This window comes from Symsagittifera roscoffensis, chromosome 5, assembly GCF_963678635.1.
Source record: "Symsagittifera roscoffensis chromosome 5, txSymRosc1.1, whole genome shotgun sequence".
Classification (NCBI taxonomy): Eukaryota; Metazoa; Xenacoelomorpha; order Acoela; family Convolutidae; genus Symsagittifera; species Symsagittifera roscoffensis.
The window spans coordinates 5,690,085-5,713,973 of NC_087066.1; the positions used below are offsets into that span (position 1 = coordinate 5,690,085).

The following is a 23,889-nucleotide window of genomic DNA, read 5'->3' on the forward strand; positions in this document are numbered from 1 at the left end:
ATCATTCACTTTAAGTCCTAGAGGAAATCTAGATGTTATTATCAAATGGGCAACGTAAACACAATAAAGTCCACATAAAACTGAATTTGCTGATTGAATAGGTCTGTTCATCAGTATTTGATTAGTTTCACCGTCATGTAAACTCATGAAGCGTCTCGCATATTTTTATACGTTCGGATACGTTGTTAGTTTTTGTCCAAGGGGATCAGCGAAGAAAATTTGTCCATCAGCTCGAGCAAACAGTAACCAATGAGTACCCGGTTGATTAGAGTTTGATGCGTTCACAATTTAAAATGTTTTGTCTTTTTTCAACGCCAATAGACAATTAGCTGGTCCAATACCTTCAAATCGATACTTTAAATGTTTGCATCGATTGATGAGCTCAAATATCTGAACATTGTCCGTTTTTTTCCCGTTTTTTACTCTTTCTCTCTCCCTCTCTCTCTATCTCTCTCTCTCTCTCTCTCTCTCTTCTAGGTCATGAGAATATTTTTGGCAATTTTTCTGTCAGAACGGACGTATACTGTTGATGCGCGCTCTCCCATGAAAAGTAACTCAATATTCCCAGCAAGTGGAGCGTCGAATTTAAGCTCCACGGATATTGTGCAATTGGTCAATTCAGGATGAATAAACTCATGTGAAGCCTCCTGAGTAGATGTGAGATCAAACGCCATAATATAATGATTGCTATAATTAGCCAGACTGATTCCATGACTATTGTTGAAAACAAAATCCAGAGCTTCCAATGTGTTATAGTAAATTCTTTTGTTATCAGTCGTAGATATTGGAGTACCTGCAATAGGTAGCCCGTTCCTGTACACAATGATTTCATTCAATCTGATTTTTTGGTAATGAAAAGGATTTGATCTATTTGTGCCCAAGTAAGCCTCATTTGTACTCATTGCCACAATCATTCTTCGTACTGGCTCTTTCGCGAAAACATCCTCTTGACGCCAGCTTTGTACTCCGGTAGTGGCCAAAAATGTTCGTGGTAGGACTTCAATATAATTATAAATTGCTAGGCTTTTCAGCAGCGTTTTTTCTATCGATGACAACACAAAGTCTGTCACTGTCATTTTTCGCACATATAAATTAGCTTCAGTGATTTGAACTTGGTAATGTTTACCATTGTCCTCTGACATAACAACAAAGTCGTTAGGAGAACGTCTCAGAGAAAGACGGGCAGTGGCACCACTAATTAAATGCTTGTCACAAGACAAGAAGTCACATGCTATTTTACCAAACAACCTCAACTCGGCCGAAGCTGCTACAAGACGTTTACGTTCTGCAACATCAACAGCTCTCCCAGCCGTACCATCCACATTTGCGGGATTATCCTCATAGTAATAGCCTTGGCAAGCAAGCCAGGTTTTTTTTGCGTCAATACCGTGAGAAAATTCAGTTTCAATAAAACTTTTATGTGCAAAATTAGCGTTGGTTGTTGAGATTTTTTCGCCATTTAAAGACAGCGTGCATTCGGAAAACAAAGAAGAAAGTGGATTATTGACCAAATATGGTGTGTCTCTAAGTCCCGCATCGGTAGCATGAGTTCGTAAAACATTTCCGTTGTTTTGTACAACTCTCAGCTCTATTTCAAGACGAGTGCGCTGAAGATCAATGAAGTTGTTTCGATCTACCAAAACTTCAAACTCAAGCATAGGACCATCAGGCGAGTAGGATGGTCCAATTTTTTGGGTAAAAGCGTTTTCAAAGGTTACAAGTAGAGGAGGTTTTTCAAACAAATCTAGAGAACTGTGGATCGCTTCAGTTGGTATCAAATTAGAAATCATTTCGCACTCTGGTGAAGAAATTAGAGCGACTTCTTGGTAGAGTTCGTTTCTTTGAAATGGTACCGCTGGTTTTTCTTCCCAGTCTCTTCACTGAAATCTTCCTCTTCTTGATCTTGCGAGCTTGGACAAGCAACTCTTTTCCGATTCGTTTTGCAGCAGGTATTATAAATTTTCGAGCTAAAGGAAGCGCAACTCTTCCAATTCCCATTGCCAAGGCACCAAAGCCACTGCCTCGTTGTCTGTAGTGCCCTGCGAAGTGCGGCATAGTAGCTTGATTATGGTAATACGCATCCATACTTAATACCAGCTCTAAAATTTTTGAAATTTTAAAGTTAGAACAACTTTTCCTCCTCCACCCGCAAATGGGACAAGACGACCAGTTTCGGTTCGCAAGTTTACTCCAATGCTTTGAATATTATTTACTAGAAGTTTCTTGTAATCTAAATTGCTGAAAACTTTGCGATGATTAGGTTCGATCGGACACACGTTACCGTTTTCACTCGCCGATTAGTATCAATGACTCTTAATAGCGGAGCTTTGGTATCCCCCAAAATTTGGTAGTGAATGATATCCAAGTATATAAACACTAATTGAGTACCGGCAGTCATGTCAACAGGATAGTCAGAGATCAAATTTTGAGTTGTTAATATGCTATGTACTCGGCTGGAACGTTTGTAACCTATGTGGTATCCTGTTCCATCCCTTATGCCTTTGAAACCCAAAATACTGAGAATCTGAGGACTCTCAAACGTAATTCCTTCCCAGTAATGCATCCATAACGTGAGGTGTCTGGTAATCGGATCGATATCATAACTGAATTTTTCTAGCTCCGTCTTCAAGTTGATTTCGTTAATTATTTTCTTAACATCATCATATAAACCCCTTGTAATTTCAACTCGTTCACCATCATATGGCCTGGAAATTTTATCTTTATTAATTTTTTGACTTGCTCTGACTTTGTCTTTTTTGTAGTATATGAGCTTTGTGTCTGTTACATTATTTATATGAGTGGGGAATGTTATTTCTGTCAGTGCTACTTTCCATTCACCTTGGAGATTGATCTCTTCGCTTAAAAGATTTTTAAAGTTGGCCAATGAGTTTTCACTGAAACTGTTCATAGACGCCGATGACACCAAAGTAACCGTAAAGGAATCATTGATAGCGTCATCAAAATTGTTAGTCATGGCTGGTTTTCTTGTTCTTGTGCCTCCTCCACCTTCTTCTCTTCCTGCTCTACTTTTTCTACTACTCTGATTAGTTCAGGCTCATAGAATTTTCCCTCAATTGGCTCCTTGTTAGCGTCGATAAGGTTATAAGTCGGAGGATTTTTTTTGGTACGTCAAATATTTCAAAAACTTCGTCAGTGAAGGATTGTTTATAACTTTTCGAAAAGGGATGTCAATTTTTGCTATTCTCACAAAGTTGCCAACGTAGAGCTTTGGTCGGTGAACTAGTTTCAATGATTGTTCCGCTCTTAATGAAATTAGGCGTGGAACATCCTTTTTTGTCACTTTATTGGGGGCTAATTTGATGACGCGGTTTGTTCTCGAATTTATTGTGTTGACAAAGTCTTGAAGGTTATCGATGTAAGAGTAGGTCCATTTGTCCTCCAAATACTTATAAATCAAACTTTTTAATGATCTAATGTTCCTCTCGGCGAAAGCGGACTTCTTTTCACTCTCTGTTGTGTATGTTTTGATGCCCTTTTTCTCACATAAAGTTTTGAATGACCCCTTGAACTCTGTGCCTTTATCTACCCAGACTTTTTTCGGTTTCTCTGTCTTAATCATTTGATTGAACGCTTCTGCAGTTGTTGTGGCATACTTTGATTTCAGTGGCTGCACGCGAAGATAACGGGACATGCAATCTACTGCAACTAAAAGATATTTGATATCTTTGTTGTATTTTGCTAGTTTATCAATATATGCCAAATCGATTGACCATATTTCGTTTATGTCATAAACTATCCATTTAAGCCGAGGTATTTTGCGGCAAACTGTTCGGTATTTTGTATAGGCTGGTTCTGTATGAAAAAAATGTTTAACTTTTCGTCTTGGTATGCCCGCTGTAGCCTTCAAAGTTTTAACACTGCCGAACAAGGCTGGTCCTTTATCTGCGTAACTCTTTTTCAAAAGTTTTTCCTCAGTTGGTGTAGGTTTCCCATCTTTTACTTTTCGTCTCCGTCTTTTCTGACGTTGAAGAATCTGAATCGTTATAGGGCGTACCGTACGATTCAGTGTCGTCTTTGTCTTTCTCTCTTTCTTTGACTCTTTCCGTGGTGGCTTTCTTTCTTGTTTTGAGTCGTTTGGTTTGTTTTGAACTTGATGATGGCCTACTACTGTCGGGGGTTTTTGTTTTGCCCGAGGTTGACGGAGATTTGGTTGGACTTTTGATTCTTCGTTGAGCCTGTTCTTTAATCTTTGACTGAACCGCGTGTTTGGCATACTTGTTAATAACAGACTCTTTGCTAAAATCGAGAGCGGATAAAATCATTATGTAAGCAGGATTGTGTAGTATTTTAGTTTGCTGTTGTATATCGTACAAAAACGATGCTGCTTTGAGACCGGTTGGTACATTGTCAACATAAATTTTTTTCATCCATGGCGTTTATTGAGGCTCGAGTTGAGCTTTTGATAACCTCCAGGATATTTTTTAGCTCTCGTGAATTTTTTAGCCTCCATTATTTGCAATTGTAATAGAATGCGTTCATAGCTTATTTTATTATCCTTTCGCTCCTTCTCATCCACAATCCACTTCTCCTCTTCCTCCCCACCTTCCAGATCTTGATTAGTCTCATCTTCTGTAAGAAGTCCTGTTGATTGTTTCTCAGGGTCAACAAGAGGCGTTGAGGGAGGTGTTGGTGGAAAGGGCAGTGGAAGAGTTTCAGTCGATACTGAGTTTTGCTTCGGGGATATTAGAGGTCTCATGCGATTCAAGTAAGATAACTGGGGTTTTTTGTGTTTAATTGAACTGTTAAGTAGCACTTGTGATGCATGCGGCTGCTCACGGATATATTTATGTTTTGGAATTAAAACAAACTCTTCTGCTGCCATATTTTATGCTGATGATAAGTATCTGTAGCAGAAGTAAAGTATCAGTCTGATCAAGTTGAAACCTTGTTTTGTTAGAATAATTGCTCGTTTTCGTTCAAGTTTTGTTTTTGGGCTGATTAAAAGTTTGTATACCACTTCGAAATTTTCAATGTTTGGAATATTAACAGATACATTGCCATTGACTACATTGAGCAAACATTCACATATAACTGAAATAACTCGAGGATTTGTTGTTTTTCTAATGAAGCTTCGGAGCTGGCTGGGATTCAATTGTACCATGTGCTGCAGAATAGATAATTTTTTCGCGTTCATTTGTGAGAGGTGTAACCTCTGCCTGATTTATTGGTAAGTAGAAATTTGAAGGACCAGGTGGTGTAATGTTTGAACAATATCTCAAACAATCGGATGTACGCGGATCCAAGTCGATTAAACGATGACCGTATGTGTCTTTTGTAGCGAGCTGATAACAGTTTCTCAAAAACTTAGTGTTGTTCAATTGTCTTCCAAGATGATCAAGTTGCTGAATATCACGAGGTGATTTGAACAGAATGATGTGTGATGTGTTTAAATCAATTGTTCGAGACCATCTGCTTTGTTGGAACAAATTGTGTTTAACATATATTACATCTAGTCCTCGGTGTCTTCCTGCTGTTGCAAGTTTGACAAAGTCTTTATCGTTATAGATTTCTTCGCATGAATCATCAAAAACTAGAAGAATGTTTTCAAGGTTTCGCAAACTGTCAAAGCCATTGAGTTTTATGAAAGTTAGATCAATGCTGTGGGTATTGGATTTTTCACTATAAATAGGCTGAATCTCTTTGTAAAAGTATATGGCTCTTTGAAATTTGGGATAAAATGTTTTTCCTTTCAACAACTTGAATATCAGCTCCGTTTTTCCAGAACCCGAGGGGCCCACGATGGCCAAAAAAAGTCTCGTAGATGTATCAATAACTTTATTCATATTCTTGGATTTGGTAATACATAACCAACTAAACCCGATAATATTGAGAACCAAACTGAGGTTTCTTCACAAGTTAACTGCGTTAATGAAAGTTTAAAGATACAAAAAGCCAATAAAATCAGAATTAACACCCTTTGTGACATGAAAACTACTTCAGACCGTGGTACAGTCACATTATTGCAAAATTTCCATGATTTTTTCTCCGTATTATTTTCCTCATACACAAAATTGGTAACTATAGTTCCATCAGTCTCGTCAACTACTGTGTCATTCATTTCAATTTCCCTACCGTTTTCTCTCACTCTCGAGCTTGCAGAATAAATATATATATATATATATTTAAAAAAAATTAATTAAGCATCTGAACAATAATAAATTTCATAACGTGTATAATTTGTATAGACACTCGGTTTTTTATCATCATCAAAATCATAGTGCATTTCCAAAACATAATTGGCTGGGACATGATCAGTTTTGGCATGATACACAATTTTCTTCACAGAATCTTCTCTTATTATTTTTTGAATCTCATTGGGTAGTTCACTGCTGGTTAGATCCATTTGAACTCCTGGTTGACGTTTGGGCACTAAGACTAGCTTCGGAAGACAAAGACCGCGCTTGCTGGGTAACATTACTGATGTATTTGAATCGTTGAAAGTAGATGAATTGGTCAATCACGGGGAAGAACCTCCTCAAGGTGCACAACTCTTCTTCAGAAAGTGTAACTTGTTCTTTTCGTTGAACTACTTGGCCTCTACAATCAATGCGTTCAATCCTGGTCAATGAAATCTTTATGTTACTCTCTGGTGTCATCCAAGCACAAAGAACTGAGTTTGGAGATATGTATGTCTCCACTTTCCCCTGACGCTCGTTGTTGACACTCATTTTTCAACCAATCATAGAACGCTTTCGACTTTTTTAATGCACAATGATTTTTAGAGTTATAGTGCGGTAGGTGTTTGTTACAATTCACAAAATTCTTGAAATATAATTGTTCGACTCGCGGACAGCCCAAATCGTCAAGATTCACAACTTTGCGGTCTAAGTATTTGGATAAAAAATCAGCTTTTTCTTTTCCTTTGGCGTAGAATATAGCATTGGGGTTTCTTAAGACAAAACTTTGAATGATTTGGTTCAAATTCAGGTATAAATAATCACCGCTATCCCAATGTAGGCTTTTTGTTCAGATTTTGGAAGGGAATTGAAATTAACTGGAGGTAGAAAAATTAGGGAATCACTGTAGTCGGAAGTGGTTATAGCTAATTCTTTTACTATAAATGTGTTTGTCTGGTGTCGAAACCCCTCAAAATCCAACACAACTGATCTTTCCTTCAGCATTCTAATAAATGGTAGAGTTTCGGTTTCCTCAGTTTGATATACAAACAAAACGTAATTCCACTCAAATGACCAATCAGACTACTGTTGCAGTTCCATGGTAAAACATAGCAGTATGTGGGACCAGTCTTATAAACTTCGCGGACAAAACGGCGGCATCGTGTAAAATAGCTTGCATTCGTAAAATTTTTGAATCACTTAAATATTTGTCTAACGAAGAATTTTCTATCCCGATTAGTCCACCATAAGGTCTCAGCTTGATAGCAACATCGTAGTTTATATCGTTAGTAGTCGAGAAGAAGAATAAAGAACATGCAGCTAAGAAATAATTCCGACGGTTGTCGTTTTCTGGATACGTTTTTTTCAAAGTAATAAATATCTCATGGATAATTTCCAAGTCCGTTGAAGTTACAGTTCGTTTTTCCAATTTCATTTTTAATTTTTGCTAGCACTTCTCCGACCTGCTTAATTTCAAGCCAATGGAAATGAAAGTAACCTTCCAGATACCACTTACTTAGACCTATATCTCGATGGTATATATTTAGATAAACTACCGGAAGTTTTTGATATTTTGAAATATTATTAAAACAAAGTCGTATTTTTCGCTCCAGCTCTTTCTCAACCATCATTGAGTTGAAATCAAATGAATAATCAAAGATATTTTCATAGGTAGCAAAGGTCAAATCAGTTGCTTTTCCATATTTCTGTTTTGCATAAATACACCACGTTATTTGTAAAAGCTCATCCAGATAAAACTGTTCTTTACAACTTTCTGCATATTCTCTATTTGCAACTTCTTTGGCTCTCGACACGAAAACTATATGACGATTGTGAATGTATTCGTTTTTTATTTGACGCCCAGTTGAAAAAACAGTGAAAGATAAATGCTCCGAATCAATGTCACTTGCATGCCAACTTCCCATTAAGTTCATTTTTCGCAATTCATTAATCCACAATTTTACCATTATTTATTATTACGTTATCGTCTAGACGTAACAGCGACGACTGCAACCGGATTGCAACCTTGGTGAGTAATTATGGTTTACATACGTTTCAGTGTTAATACATTTAAAACATGGAAACACTCTACAGCATTCAATAGACCGTTAAAACTATGCTGGCCAAAGCTATACTTGCTTTGTTTTATTACCCACTCCAAAAGTATGGCAGCATTCCAAGTCGAACGTACCAAAGGGCGAAAGAATGCTAATTTATGCTTTTTTCTAAACATAAATCGGGTGAAAATTTTTTTAAGGATCCTACTTTGATTATCCGCCAGGGATCTAGAAATTTGTTACATGGGTATATGACTCTTGGTAAAATCCTCAGGGGGGAGGCCACTCAAAAATTTGGATCCTCAATTGAGGATCTTGTAATCCACCAGCAAAATGCCGGCTGACTACAACATAATTTTGGACCCCTTAGGTGTCGGATCTTAGGCGCCCACGTCTTATTTTAGGTGATTTTGCCCCCCCCCCCCCCCTAAGGATCCCTGGCGGCCCCTCATACTCTTTGTGTAGATTTAAAATGCTCTGGATGCCAGTGTTTTGCTGCTTAGGTGAGCAAGTTTTTGTGAAAAATTAGTTAGCGCAGAAGTTACTTGCTGCCAATCTTGATTACAATTCACAAACTGCACAGTTTGGCCTCCCCGCACTAATTTTCATGGATAATAATCGATTACATTGGATTTTCATTGTCAGTCTCTGTAAAATAACAAAATTAAATGATTAAAATCGATTGAAAATGGATTTTAATGATACTATTTTTAAGCAATAAAATCCCAATTTAATCTATTATACTCGACTATTTTCAACTTATTTTCAAAAAAAAATTTATCAAAAAAAATGATCATTTTTATTGATTATAATGGATTATAATCCATTTATTAAAATCTTTCGGTTTGCCGTTTTTGTTTTTTAATAATAATGTTAAGCTTAACTTAGTTATTGTGACCTCAGGCTAAATTTTAACTTTTTTCTATTTTCAATCCCGTTGATGAAGTTTTATAAACAGGGAATTTTTTTGTTGGGGTTATTTTAATTGAGTTTTAGTCGCCGAACCCGCCTTTAAACCCAAACCACCCCTCCCCATGCGTTTACCACACCCACACTCCCACTAAGTAATAATGTTGTATGGGTAAACCTGTGGGGGGGGGGGGGTGTGTTGGAGTGGTATGAAGGGGATGTGTTGTGGGGTAGACCTCACACCAACCTACACTCCCCCCACGTTTATCTTTACAACAAAGTTACTTGTCCCGGTGGGGTGTTTAGTGGGGATGTGGTAAACGCGTGGGGAGGGGGTGGTTTGGGTTTAAATGTGGGGAAGGAGGGGGGACGTAGGGGGGAATTACTACATATTTGCCGCCCCTGAATGAACGTGCTCGGTCGAGTTTTGCAAAATGTTGCAAAAATTAGTCATTACACAATTAACAAAATATGATTAATTTTTATGGTTTTTATGTACAAAAAATAATCCATTATTTTGAAAACAAAAATGGATTATAATCGATTATAATGGATTTTGATATTTCGAAAGAAAATCGAATAAAATGGATTAAAAATCCCTTACGTTGTCTAAATTTGCCATGATAATGGATTATATAGATAACACTTAAGTCAACAAAAATCCTTTATAATCGATTATTATGCATGAAACTTCGGTGCGGGTCGTTATGAAAAACTTCACAAAACGATCAAAAGAACACGGTGCAAAAATCTTTTTTGCATACGAGTTTCATCCTTTTTTGTAGAATAGCCGGTAAGGCTCTAGAAATAGTCCATTTTTCGCAATTTTGAAAGTGTAAGGACAATTTTGGTACTGAGTTCAGTTAAAAGAACGTGTATTAGGTGTCTGCCCTGCATAAGCGTCTAATCCCGTATTTTAGTAGAGAAACAACTTAGCAAGGTTTTGGGTAAAGTCTCATTTTTGGATTTCTAAAAAGTAAGCATTTCATCCCGCATCCGTACATATTTTGAAAACATCAAACAGGCTCAGGGGGCGGATTTAAGGGGGGGGGGGGACGCCCCCTTCAGGGATTCAACCCCCTGCCGACCCAAAGGGTCCCCCTTTGGTACTTTTTAAGAAATCCATTTTTGGCGAACCGACCCTAAAATGTTTCTAAAGGCGCCTTTGGCGCGAATATATACTAAGTTTGAGGGAGAGTGCGCGCCGAAAAAACGCAATTTTTTGGTCAAAATTTTCCAAAAAGTGCCCAAAAACGCCTTTTTTAGACTGTTTTTGTTTTTTCAAAAATTTTACCTGCGGCGCAGACAATTTGGCCAAAACAAGGACTAAACCGTGCTTAGGGAGAGCTAAAATCAATTCGGTCGACCTAAAAAAAAGGTCGGCAAAATTTTCAAAATTTTTTTGAAAATCCGCCCCCCCTCGAGAAAATCCTAGATCCGCCCCTGAACAGGCTCATCCAGCCTTAGCTCAGACCCTTGTTCGAACACTGTTTTCTTTTTCATTAGTTGTTTTTATTAAAATCTTAATTTTTTCCCAAGCATTGTGTTGTTTTGAAACGAGAACTTAACATTTTGAGGCGACGTGCTTTTCCCACACAATTATATTATCTACAATAAAGTGGAGTCAAAATTAAGGTAGCAAAAATCTAGCTGATCTTTTTTATTTTGTTAAAAACCCCTACATGGCTCATAAAGTAAGTTTCATCTATATTCTGACAATCAATAAAAATTTAACTAATTTTCAAAGCCTATGGAAAGGTAGTACGTTCTGAGTTGAAGACATCGCCTGTATCAAAAATCAATCTCGTTATATTCCTATCTTTCTGCTCCTTTTGTCAAAAGATTTGTGTTACCAGGTTTGTGGAAAATAGAAAAAAACGGGGAAGCGAAAGCATGCAAAATAATATGTTTGATTTCAAAGCTTCAAGCGCTCCTTTATTATTAAAATCCGCCCCCCTTAGAAACTGTGATTATAACCCCGCGCCATTGCTAGCTGTAGATCCCTCAAATTCAAAACGGGTCCTGAGCAAGTGATGTGTAAAATTTGTGTCGAAATGTGTGTAAAGGGATTTTCAATTTTATAGCGGGGTAGATTTTTTGCCGTATTTGTATATGCTAGGGGAGCGGTGGTGAAGTGGTTACGTCTCCGCCTCTCAATCGAAAGGTCGGATGTTCGAGGCCCACCATGATCCGTGCTCGTTGCTTGACGGTGAGGAAACATTACCCAGCCCAGAAAAATAACCAATAAAAATATCCATGTAGTTCTTAAACAGGGGCACAACAGCGGTTCGCCGTGATGAGCTGTACAGCTCTTGTGTTGGTCCTTTCCCCCGTGGATAAATGGTCTTAACTATACTTTTTGGTCTCCAGGCAGAAAGATCTCGGTCAGAAATGCAGCGATACAGTCTATGGCCACAGCCTTTTTCATAGATCCTCGGAGTTAATGAAATATAACTATTTTTATTACATGTAACTTTATCACCACGTGAAAGATCTATACCACATGAAAGATCCATAACTTTACGAAAAATGATCACAGGTGAAATATCTTTTCAAATTTAAGCTCAGGACAATAATAACTTTTGAATGATATAAAAAAGTTCCGTCAAAAATGGCTAGTTAAAAAGTCGAAATTTGTCTGAAGAAAAAAAAACCCACCCCGAGCACAAATATTCCGTTACTTTCGTATCGAAAGTCGGAACAAAAAGAGGAGCTTTCGCTGAACAGAGTAAATAAATCTGGAATGAGTCGAAATGATAGAAACGGACTATGCTGAGACAGCTGGATAGCCGCTCATAGATCCAAGCGAAGCGCAGAAACCACTCTATTTTTTTATGATCCCAATTTGACTTCAGGCGATCAAGAACGAGTGTGAAGTGGAATGTATGAGACAAGTTCACATTAAGGACGGAATTGCACTGTGCGAGTATCTGCGTATCCTCCATACCAATTTATGCCGTTCTTCCACAGGTACAGGTAGGTCGGATGGAATATTATTGTGATCTATCTCAGAAATTAATCAATCATAAGCTGTTTCTGGAGACAAATTCAGTCTAACGAATATAAATCTTTTTCCCCCATTTGGTGAAAAACTTTATAATTTTTTAATAAACGTCGAAGTGATTGTAAGAAGCTATGACGTACCCTGTGTTTTTCCTCTTAGTAGTCAAGTTTGGTATCATATTAAAGCTCCATTGGTCGCGATTCGAATTCCGAAAAAAAATCGAAAATGTCAAGAAATACTGGACAAATTTTCAGACTACAAGTTTCCTATTGCTTGTCAATCAGTTCACTTCCCTCTCTCGAGCTACAAAAATAAACCATTAGTTGGACGGAAAAAAAAATTTATTGCAAAAACGAGCTTGATCGGAAGATTTTATGCTATTTGTACAACAACCATCTTTACCCGTTTAATTGTTGGGCCGTTGTTAAAGACAAATTCAAAACTAGTGTTGAAGTGTTTTTGGTTTAAGTGGTGAGTTTCAGACAGGGCAAATTGGCACTAACAGCTAATTTTTCTTAAGAAGTTTTAATAACAGAATTCACTTTAAATGTTCTGTGTGTAGAAGGAAGCTCGAAGAAGGAGTTCACAGAAATTAGTGGGTCTGATATGTTGGATGGTCTGAGGTCGCAACAGGAGGGGTTCATCAGTCTGTCTTTTGACACCATCTCTGGCTCAGGGCCAAACGGGGCTGTGATTCACTACAAGGCATCGCCACACACTGATCGGTAATCTTTTCCACAATGGACAGTGACCATAAATCTTCTTACATGTTATTTAAACAAACCAACTTCTTTTTTCAATAACCTCATGACCAGTAGCGTACCGGGGGTAGCGGCTTTCGAGGTTCCGACTGCCCCCCCCCCCCCCAATTCTGGTTGCCAAATTTTTCCAAAGGGTCCCCCTTTGGTATACCTTTATGACATCCAATATAACTAATTTTGAGTGAGGGGGGGGGGGGTCAATATAACTATTTTTGAACTAACGCGATTTTTTAGTGAAAATATTTATATAGTTTATTTAGGAGAGTAATATTACACAGACAGGTAAACAATAAACCACATGTACAAATCAAACCCACCAAGGATCATGCAAAAAGCTATGCAGCTTATCGAGGCATGACCCTGAAAAAACCTGAGACAGAAGTTGCGAGATAGTATCCGACTTGATGATTCAAAAAAATAAATCTAGAAGATCTCCATTATCTTTAAGAAACAATGAAAACAATTTTTTGAAATACTCATTTAATTGATGCTCAGTTAATTGGCTTAGGTTATCTGGTATCAGCTCGTTTGATTTCAAAAAATTATAACATTTAAGAGACACATTTTTCCATGAACGTTGCATTATTTGTGTTCTAGTTTTCATGCTTGGTAAAGTTTTTGCCACAGAGGCCCGAGTAACCCGACGATTATTCAGAGATTCCAAATTAAAAGTTTCAAGGGGAGTTTTACCACGAAGTTGATTAAAAGTTTCTTTGAATATTTGTCTGAAATATAAGTCAAAAACGGTGTCAATCTCAAACGAATGTAGGATATATGAGGCATGCTCAAATTTTCTCTTGAAACAAATAGTTTTAAAAATACGTTTTTGCATCACAAATTTTTTTTCTAAAAGATTTTTTGATGTTTCACCAAATGCAATTAAACCGTAGGAAATGAGTGGTTATAAAATTTAACCAGCACATTTTTCGAGAAATAGTTTCTACCCTTGAATAGTAAACCGTTAAATTTAGCTAATTTACCACAAACATTATTAATATGACATTCAAATTTGAGTCTATTGTCCATTTAATTCCTAAATACCTAAAATTAGAAACCTCGGCGAGTACATTATTACCAAAAGAAAATTTTTCATTTAAGTTATCCCGTCCAAACTTCATTATTTTGCACTTCTTTTGATTTATGAACAGTTTGCTATTGTTGCACCAATTACATATTTTATTTAATTCTGTCTGGAACTTCGTTTTGGATGCAATTTTTTGAGCATCAACTACCGTTGTATCATCTGCAAATAATGTTAGCTTAACGTTGCTGGCCGACGGCATATCATTTATGTATAAAAGGAACAGACGGAAATCAATAAAGCAGGAATAACCAAATTTTTACACCGAAGACTTTAGTCAAGGTGTTATGGTATCGTGTAACGGGTTTTTTTTAATGTTGTCTGTTGTCAAGTGTCGACAAATAACGTCCACAGTTATCAATTATCATGTGGGCTGGACTATATCGCGCTATGTCACGTGATTGCGTATGTTTGTTTCTTTATTTCTTTATATCTGTTTTAATGTACGACCAATAAATTTTACACCTTAATTCTTAAAAAAAAACATTTTCAATTCTTCCCTTGCCATTCTGAACAGGTGGTTACAAAGTTTTAGCTAGTCACTGTATGATTTTCTGCCAGCAGCTCAACTGGTCTGTGTATACTTGTATTAGGTACACAGTTTTTTTTCAACTGCTGTGTATACTTGTATTAGGTACACTGTAGTTTCAATCAATTGATCTGTGTATACTTGTATTAGGTACACATTTATTCTATTTCAACTTTTGTGTATACTTGTATTAGGTACACTGTAGTTTCAATCAACTGGTCTGTGTATACTTGTATTAGGTACAGTTTTTTTTCAACTGCTGTGTATACTTGTATTAGGTACACTGTAGTTTCAATCAACTGATCTGTGTATACTTGTATTAGGTACACAGTTATTCTATTTCAACTTTTGTGTATACTTGTATTAGGTACACTGTAGTTTAAATCAACTGGTCTGTGTATACTTGTATTAGGTACACAGTTTTTTTTCAACTGCTGTGTATACTTGTATTAGGTACACTGTAGTTTCAATCAACTGATCTGTGTATACTTGTATTAGGTACACAGTTTTTCTATTTCAACTGCTGTGTATACTTGTATTAGGTACACTGTAGTTTCAATCAACTGGTCTGTGTATACTTGTATTAGGTACACAGTTTTTTTTCAACTGCTGTGTATACTTGTATTAGGTACACTGTAGTTTCAATCAACTGGTCTGTGTATACTTGTATTAGGTACACAGTTTTTCTATTTCAACTGCTGTGTATACTTGTATTAGGTACACTGTAGTTTCAATCAACTGATCGTGTATACTTGTATTAGGTACACAGTTTCTTTAGTTTAACTGATCTGTGTATACTTGTAATAGGTACACTGTAGTTTCAATTAACTGGTCTGTGTATACTTGTATTAGGTGTAAAACAGGAGGCGTTTTGCTACACATACAAACACAATCTTTTGTACTTTATTATAGCTATAGAAATTGATCTACAATGCGTAAGTACGACATTTAGTTCTACGATTGTTATTTCAGGTCCTTTGTCAATATTTCAGGCTCTTTGTCAATATAGCAAAATTTTGGTGTATATATGTGTTAGTAAGATTTTTAGTTCTACAACGTTTATTCAGGCTCTTTGTCGATATAGCAAAATATTGGTGTATACATGTGTTAGTACGATTTTAGCTCTAGAATTGTTATTTTAGGCTCTTCGTCAATATAGCAATATTTTAGCGTATACATGTGTTAGTACCATTTTTAGTTCTCGAACTGTTATTTTATGATCTATGTCAATATATCAAAACTTTAGTGTATACATGTGTTATTACGATTTTTAGTTCTCGAACTGTTATTTCATGATCTTTGTCAATATATCAAAATTTTATTGTATACATGTGTTAGTACCATTTTTAGTTCTCGAACTGTTATTCCATGATCTTTGTCAATATAGCAAAATTTTGGTGTATACATGTGTTAGTACGATTTTTAGCTCTAGAACTGTTATTCCATGATCTTTGTCAATATAGCAAAAATTTGACGTATACATGTGTTAGTACGATTTTTAGCTCTCGAACTGTTATTTCATGATCTTTGCCAATATAGCAAAATTTTGGTGTATACATGTGTTCGTACAATTTTTAGCTCACGAACTGTTATTTCAGGCTCTTTGTCAATATAGTAAAATTTTGGTGTATACATGTGTTAGTGCGATTTTTAGTTCTAGAAGTGTTATTTTATGATCTTCGTTGATATATCAAAAATTTAACCTATACATGTGTTAGTACGATTTTTAGTTCTAGAACTGTTATTTCAGGCTCTTTCTCGATATAGCAAAATTTTGGTGTATACATGTATTAGTACGATTTTTTGTTCTAGAACTGTTATTCTTCAATTATTAGTTGTTCAAGTTGTTTGGTTTTTGCTTCAGTTTCTATGCCTTCGGTGTATTGCGCGTAGCGCCTATGTTTTATTATCGATTGATTCACGAAAAAAGTCAGTAATGTACAAAATGGCATGAGTACAGGAATGATTACTTCGAAATCCAAACTGATGCTTATCAATCAAGTTGTTTTTAGCGGCAAAATTAGATATGCGCTTGAAAATTAGTTTTTCGAAAAGTTTACTTATACAAGACAACAGACTAATTGGACGGTAGTTATCGGGTTCAGTTTTGTCGCCATTTTTATACAATGGTAAAATTTTTGCATTTTTGAGAAAATTAGGAAAACACCCTTTTTCGAAGCAGATATTGAAAAAATGCGCTAAATGGTCAGCCAGCACCGGAGCAGAAAATTTTACCATTTTACTACATATCCCATCATGACCAGTAGATTTTTTATTGTTCAAGTTTTTAATTTCCTTCAGTATCTCATATCGATCGCTATCATATATAACGAACGTGTTTTATTAACTGGAAAATTTGATCTATACACGTTTTGCTTGAATTTTTCTGTTAGTTTTTCTCCAATAGTAGCAAAGTATTCATTGAAAACATTAACATCGAAAGAAGCAGTATTCACATTTTTTTTACCACAGAAATGTTTTAAAGCATCAAAAATTCCGGAGGAGTTCTTCTTCCTCGTTATCAAGTTATCATCGTAACGGCGTTTACTCACCCTTATAGCCTTAATAACATTGTTCCTACATGAGGTGAAATTAGTTCTGTTTTCAATGGATGGTGTCTGAACCCACTTTTTGTGTAACACATTTTGGTTATTCATCATTTTCTTGATTTTCAGATTAATCCATGGGTGGTTGTTTTTATTCTTTTTTTCGGATTTTTTTAAGCAATACTTTGAAAACTCATCAATCAAGATTTGGGTCATTTCAATGATGTAAAGGTCAGGATCATCATATTTAATTTTGTTCAATCGATTTTTTTAGCGAAAATAAAAATTTTAAACAATAATCATCATTCAGTAGTAAATCATAGTTGAAATCCGAATGATAAGAATCCACGTTTTGCTTTTCTGAAATAATTTTTAGGTTACACATAAGTCCATAATGGTCACTAATAGTACAATTTATTGTTGTAACCTGAGTTTCCTCCGCCGCAATTATATGGTCAATGCATGTACTTGATGATTTAGTTACTCTAGTTGGCTCGATATTTTGAACTTCTAAATCAAAAGAAAGCAGAAGATTTTTGTAGTCGAAAAAGTTGCGCTGGTTACCTATAATATCGACATTTAAATCACCCATTAGCAAAATTTCACCCGCTTAATGCTTTGAATTCAAGCAATAAATCTTCAAATAAAGTCAAAAAAGTTCTAGTTTGAGATTTGGTGGACGATATATTATGCAAACATTTAGTCTAGTGTGATCGACAAAACACATTTTGATAACGATGTGCTCCAAACTGACTGGTAATTTAAAGTAACTATAGTTAAGGCCAGTTGTAATGAAAGCTGCAACGCCCCCACCTCTAGCGTTTACGCGGTTTGCACACACAATATTGTCATAACCTTCTAAGTTATATATGCCAATAGAATCATTGTCTGAGAGCCATGTTTCAGTCAGCCCGATTAATGCAGGCTTGTTATCAAATGATTCAATTAAAACTGATAATTGGTCATGATGGGCTCTTATGGATTGAACATTTAGGAAAAATGCTCTTTGCGTTGTTGTCAGGTCAGTCATATCTCGCAAAAGGTTTTTTTCTACTGAAACAAAAGAGATTTACGGCAAAAAACTGTAAATAGAGTTGAAATGCTTTTGCCACTAATCAGAATCGTTTTCATGATTATTATTTCCGTTGTTGACGAATTTGGACTGTGGAGAATCTCTTTGAAGTGATTCCACAAATTGCACCAATTTGATGGGGTCCGATACCCTACTGTACAATTCATCAATCAGATGATTTCTTTCCACATTATTTGGGGTTATTTCTCTGTCACGCTTCCTCACTGAAACAATAGGAGGGCGAGAAAAGCTGTTTTGATTATTTTGTACCACACGAGAATTTTGTTTTCTAGCATTATTTGCCTGTCTTGCCATCATTGGATTCTTGTTTTTGAAAATTTGATCAGCATCCTTAATATCAACTAAGTTGTGCCTTTGAAATCCACCATCTGCTTTCGAAACGAAAACTTGAGGAGCACAATTATATGTAACTGTGTACATTCCCAAACCCCGAGAATAATCAAGAAGCTCTGAATCGCGCTGAGTAATTCTCTCTGTTATATACACTGGTTGCTTATTTACAGGGTGCAAAAAATCTTTCAATAACATTTTCCGGCCATAAATTCTGTTTTTTATATCAAAGTAGACAAACTTCACTATAACCACACATTTTTGGTTTTGACTCACAGGGCCGAGGGGATGGCATGCCTTCAGGTCGCAGCTGTTCACCTCCACGCCCATAACTTCGTTAAAAAAGGCCAGGACATCTTGGGTAAAATTTCCGGATCGTAAAGGTAAATTTTGCAAAATAACACAATCTTTTGAGCTATATCTTTCCATTTCATTAACTTTATTCTCCAGAAAATGCACCCGATTTTGCAATTTAACAATGATATCATCCCTACCTTTTACATTCTCAATTAGCCCTTGTAATAGGCCTTTCAATTTAGGATAAATATTTACTGAATCTTTTATTTCATCGAATAGAGTATTGAGATTCGCCATTGAATAAGTTTGCGATGTTTTAAATTCGTGGCAAGCAAAAAGAGCAGTTTAGAACCGACTGTTTCTCATTGAAGGTCAAAATATTGCAAAAAGTGTCCAAAAACGCCGTTTTTGGCCTGTTTTTTGATACAATTTGCCTGCGGCACAGAAAATTTTTTTGACAAAATAAGTTCCTTATAGTCCTTATACTTTTAAAATTTTTCGAAAAAACACCCCACCCCCTAATAAAAATTCTGCGCACGTCACTGCTCTTCCAAAGTTATTTTGACATTATCAATAGAAAAAAAAACAAAAGAGACAAATAAGGTTTGCCTTTCATGATACTTTTTTAAAGCGGGTTTTCAGCAGGGGGTTCATGGTTTGCTAAACGGATGTAAATTTGCAATACTCAACCAAAAATGTCTGGCAAATTTCATAAACAAAATTAAAACTTGTTGTTTTTAGTAAACTATGTGCTGATGAATTGTACCTGGTGGACAGTGGGGGTCAGTATTGGGAGGGGACGACTGACGTCACCAGGACTGTCTCCTTCTTGTCCTCCCCTCCCCCCAAACAGGTGGAGACATACACTCTGGTGCTAAAGGGACACATTGCACTGGCAGAACTGGTCATTCCAGAGGGGGTGATTGGTACGAATCATTATTTCTTTGTCGGTTCACATTGATAAACGAGTGCTTTTAAATGCATGCATATAGCCATGTTTTTCAAGGATTGGCGTGGTTATGTTTTAACGAATATGCCTTCGGAAAACTGCAGGCGGAGGCTTTTAGAATACGATTAATTAATTGATTTTTGTCATTGGTGCTGAAGTAAATAATCAGTTTGGATCACATCTGATTTGAAATCTGAGATAAGTGAGTTTTTTGTTGTTTTTTTTTGAAAAAAAAAAGAGTTTTTTGCAGAAAAGATTTTATCAAAAAAGTTTTTTTTTTTACGTACCCTTTGAAGATAACTTTTCGACTTGCTTTGAGAATATTTTAAAAAAAAACATGTCTTATGATTATGGAAAGTTAAGTGAATTCGACATAGAGTCAATTTAAAATAATCTTTTTTTGAAAATCAAAAAGGAAGTGAATGATTTAAGACAGTACTGAAATTACTCTCATAAATTTCAGAAAAAAGTTAGAAGTTGCTGATGTTGTTCACTACTTGTATATATTTTGGATCAGGCTACAAGATAGACTGCGTGGCCCGTTCTGCCCTGTGGGAAATAGGTCTGGACTACCAGCATGGAACGGGACACGGGGTGGGTGCATTCCTCAATGTCCACGAGGGCCCCCAGGGCATATCCTACAGAACCAATGCTCATGAGGAGGGCTTGAGGGAGAACATGATACTCTCCAATGAGCCAGGCTACTATGAGTCAGGTCAGTTCTCATGTTGGCGGTTCGATTCCCGTAGAGAGCTTTTTTTTGAAGACTCACTATTATTTCTTACTTGCCTTTTTTTCTCTTTTTTTAACATTTTAAAAGCTACTTCTTGACGTTCTTCGCTTGTGTGCAATTAAGAGATTAATTGACTATCCTTCAAGGGGAATTGAAAGGGATTTACAATAAATTTGGTTTAATTGACAAGTGAGAATCGGTGCAACAATTAAGAAATGGAGCAAATCAAAACGCCAACCCATCTAGTTAGAATATACAAAAAATTACGAAACGGTGGTTTCGTTTTTTGATTAGCTCGAAGTTTTCGGGCTACGAGTGAGGCCAGTCATTTTGGAGCTGTATTCAGTGCCGAGAGACATGCATGTGTTGCGATATTTTAGTTATATCAGTTAACAAGTTAGAAAATTCAAAAAAAAGTATCACATTTTTGTTAATTTATATCAGTTTAAAGTTAGAAAATTCAAAATTAAGTATCACAGAATGTTCCGACCTTAACACAAGCGTATCCAAAGTTCTCGCCGATCCGAGTTGTCGAACAAAATTATTTCTTGTACTTCAAGTTTCTTTCAATTTAGGCCAATTCGGCATTCGGATTGAATCCCTGATGGTGTATCGGAAACACGTGACCAAATACACATTGCACGAGGGCAAGAAGTTCCTCAAACCAGAAACCATCACGTGTGTGCCATTGTGCCGACAACTGATTGACAAGAGTATGTTGAGTGATAAAGAGGTCAACTGGGTCAATGACTATCACCAGTTCTGCTGGGATAAACTGACCCCACTTGCTGAAAAACAGGGCAAAACGGAACTGATTGAATGGTTGAAGAAACAAACGCAACCTTTGTAGTTGCCACAGCTTCGTTTTAAACAAACTTTGTGCTATAAAACTAGAAGTTCTTTTAGATATGCTGACATAATTAAGTAATTTAACTGGTGTATTCATGGATATTATGATGCATAGACGGATTTTGAAGGCTGAAATGATTTTATAATATCAGTAATTACTTATATATGATGACATGCGAGACGTCTGAATTATTTATTACCTAGTTAAGTGAATATACCCTCTAAAAAAGCAACGTTCTCAAAATAACGAAAGTCGTCTTTCCGTAAATAAGCGTGGATATATATTACTATAATTCTATATTTTGTATCTATACTTGTTCAATATTTATTTTAAACAAAACAGATGTTCTTACATGCCAGAGTTTTAAAAATATTGCATCAGCAAGAAGGAAGTTGCTGCTCGATCTTTTGGCTGAACACATTTAAAAAAAAACGATAAATAAATTTTAAAAAGATTTTTTTTAAATCCAAAAGTCCTTTTTAAGTGTCAATGGTCCATCATCATAGTTAGGACACTGGTATGAGTCGTGCTAATGGTTCCGACAATTGAAAATGGGGAGAAACTTTGTATTCGGGTGTGTTTCTTCTTGTTTGTCGACGCAAAATCAGGTACCACAAATAATCATCGGAATGTGTCGAGTCTTATATTGAAACGTTTCCAGTCGTGATTTGAACATCAAAAAGTTTTCCAAAAGTAAGTTCCTCTTTTATCGAGAAGAATAGGTTTAAATTTTTTTATGTTAAGTCTCATTTCGAGCGAATAAAGCGGGCGAGCAGGTCTTACAATAGCTTATTCATGAATAGCTTAAGCCGTGAGAGCTCAGTTTCACTCCATTACAGTTAACTTTTAAGACGTAGTTCAGACTCTTATACAGGGGTGATGATTTTTCCGAAGTCAGTTCATTTCCTTTGTTAAGGAAAACAAACTCCACTATCGAACAGCAAAATGTAAAAGTCACCAAAAACGTGGTCGACATCTAGTTTTGTAGGTGGAATTTGATTTTCAGATTTCACAGCGAAATAAAAAACTTATTGACCCAGTTGGGTCAGTTTATCGAAAAATTTCCAATTAAAAGATTTTTTTCTTCCAGAAATTCAGAGCCGTAAGGTCATCTTTTTTTTCGAAAATCGAGAAAAGACATCTTTTCAAAATACAAGTCGGTATTTTTTAAATTAAGCTCATTGACTGTGTTGGCATGTTTGGAGATTTTAAGCGACATTTCGAGACACTAAAAACTCAGAAAAAACTTTTTTTTATTTTTTGAATTTTTTGATAATTTTTTCTTGTTTTTCTAGTCTTTTTCAATTAAAAGTTGCTGTCTATTTCGCCAACTTTACTTTGTTTGTCGAGTATGCCTAAGTTCTGGTTTTTCGTTCAGATCCTTTTATCACCTCATGTTAAAACAAAACAAACGTTTCTTACTTAAAAAATAAAATGATTGTATTTTTAAAGACTATGCAAGGAACATTCTCTGCTACTTGCACAGTAAATGGCTGACCTTGTTGTTTTTTTTTCGATATTATTGTTTTCCTAAAACTCAAAAATGCCCCTGCTGTAAACTAATTTTTCCTGGCCTGACTTTAATTTTCTTTTTAAGTTCAAGTTCATTTGTAAAAAAAAGGGCCAATATCGCCCTCGAATAAGAATAGTTCCAATGGTGTGGAAAAAATAGATTCATTGTATTTTCTAGCGGAAAAAAAGTTGAGAGTCGATTAACGTATTGAAAATTTTTAGATTGATTGTTATGATTTTTCGTTTTTTAAGGAAACAATTTTAAAAGTAGTTCACGCTCAAAACTGGTTTGTTCTCATGTTCAATTCAGTTTCTTTGTTAAAAGGAAGGCAAAACACACCATCGAACAGCAAAAATGTAAAAACCTAATTGTCTTCTTTTTAAAAAGTGGAATTTATTTTTCAATTTTCACAGCGGAACAAAAATTTTAAATTTTGATTTTTTTTTTGATGAAATAATTTCATCGAAAAAAGTCAATAAAAATTTTAACTGATATTCTAAAAGTTATATTGTTATATATTTTATAATTTGAAGTTTGAAACTTGAAGTTTTTAATTAAAAAGACAGTTATTTTTATTCTCGTGCGTTCCTTGACTCTTTTTTATTTGGTTGTTGGCAGTGTTTGTATTTCCTGCCGTCGTTCGCTGTGTTTTTTCTAGACAAGAGGATTGAACTATTGCTTAAAATGCACCATAGAATTTTAATTAATTGTTATGAGCGTTTGAAACGTAGGGGAACTAATTGAGGAGGTCGTCTTTTGATCAAATTTCTTTCCCAACCTCTGCCTTATTTAGTTTCAAAAACAAATATTTCTAGACCCGCTTTTCTCAACCCTGGGCACAGAATTATGATGATAAGTATTCAATATGATACCACAATTGACCCTAGTGGTTGGTCAGAAGGCTTACAAACAAAAAACAGGCAGTTTTTTCCTTCAAATAATTAAAATTTCTCCAATTTATTGAAACAAAAAAAATCCAGTGCTCTTCGTAAAAATCAAAAGTTTTAAATAAACGGTGTTTTGTCTAAATAAATGTCTAAGGAACGGCTGCTTAAGGCTACTCCTGGTGTTTACAGTAAGAGCAGCGCAGCAACAGGACT

The 23,889-nt window shown here is 35.8% G+C and overlaps 1 protein-coding gene across 3 annotated transcripts in view; it reads left to right on the forward strand.

Annotated features, from left to right (window-relative positions):
• The window catches only part of LOC134846984 (xaa-Pro aminopeptidase ApepP-like), a 172,784-nt gene extending 151,240 nt beyond the window's left edge, over window positions 1-21,544 (forward strand). For 2 of the 3 annotated variants that reach the window (XM_063864454.1, XM_063864455.1), the window contains exons 8-12: window positions 11,959-12,079; window positions 12,670-12,832; window positions 19,486-19,670; window positions 20,211-20,408; window positions 21,002-21,544. In XM_063864454.1, coding sequence (XP_063720524.1) covers window positions 11,959-12,079; window positions 12,670-12,832; window positions 19,486-19,670; window positions 20,211-20,408; window positions 21,002-21,276 — 942 coding nt within the window. In that variant the 3' untranslated portion in view covers window positions 21,277-21,544. The remainder of the gene's footprint in view (window positions 1-11,958; window positions 12,080-12,669; window positions 12,833-19,485; window positions 19,671-20,210; window positions 20,409-21,001) is intronic. The other variant, XM_063864456.1, reaches the window with a different exon arrangement.
• Window positions 21,545-23,889: the final 2,345 nt, after the last annotated feature.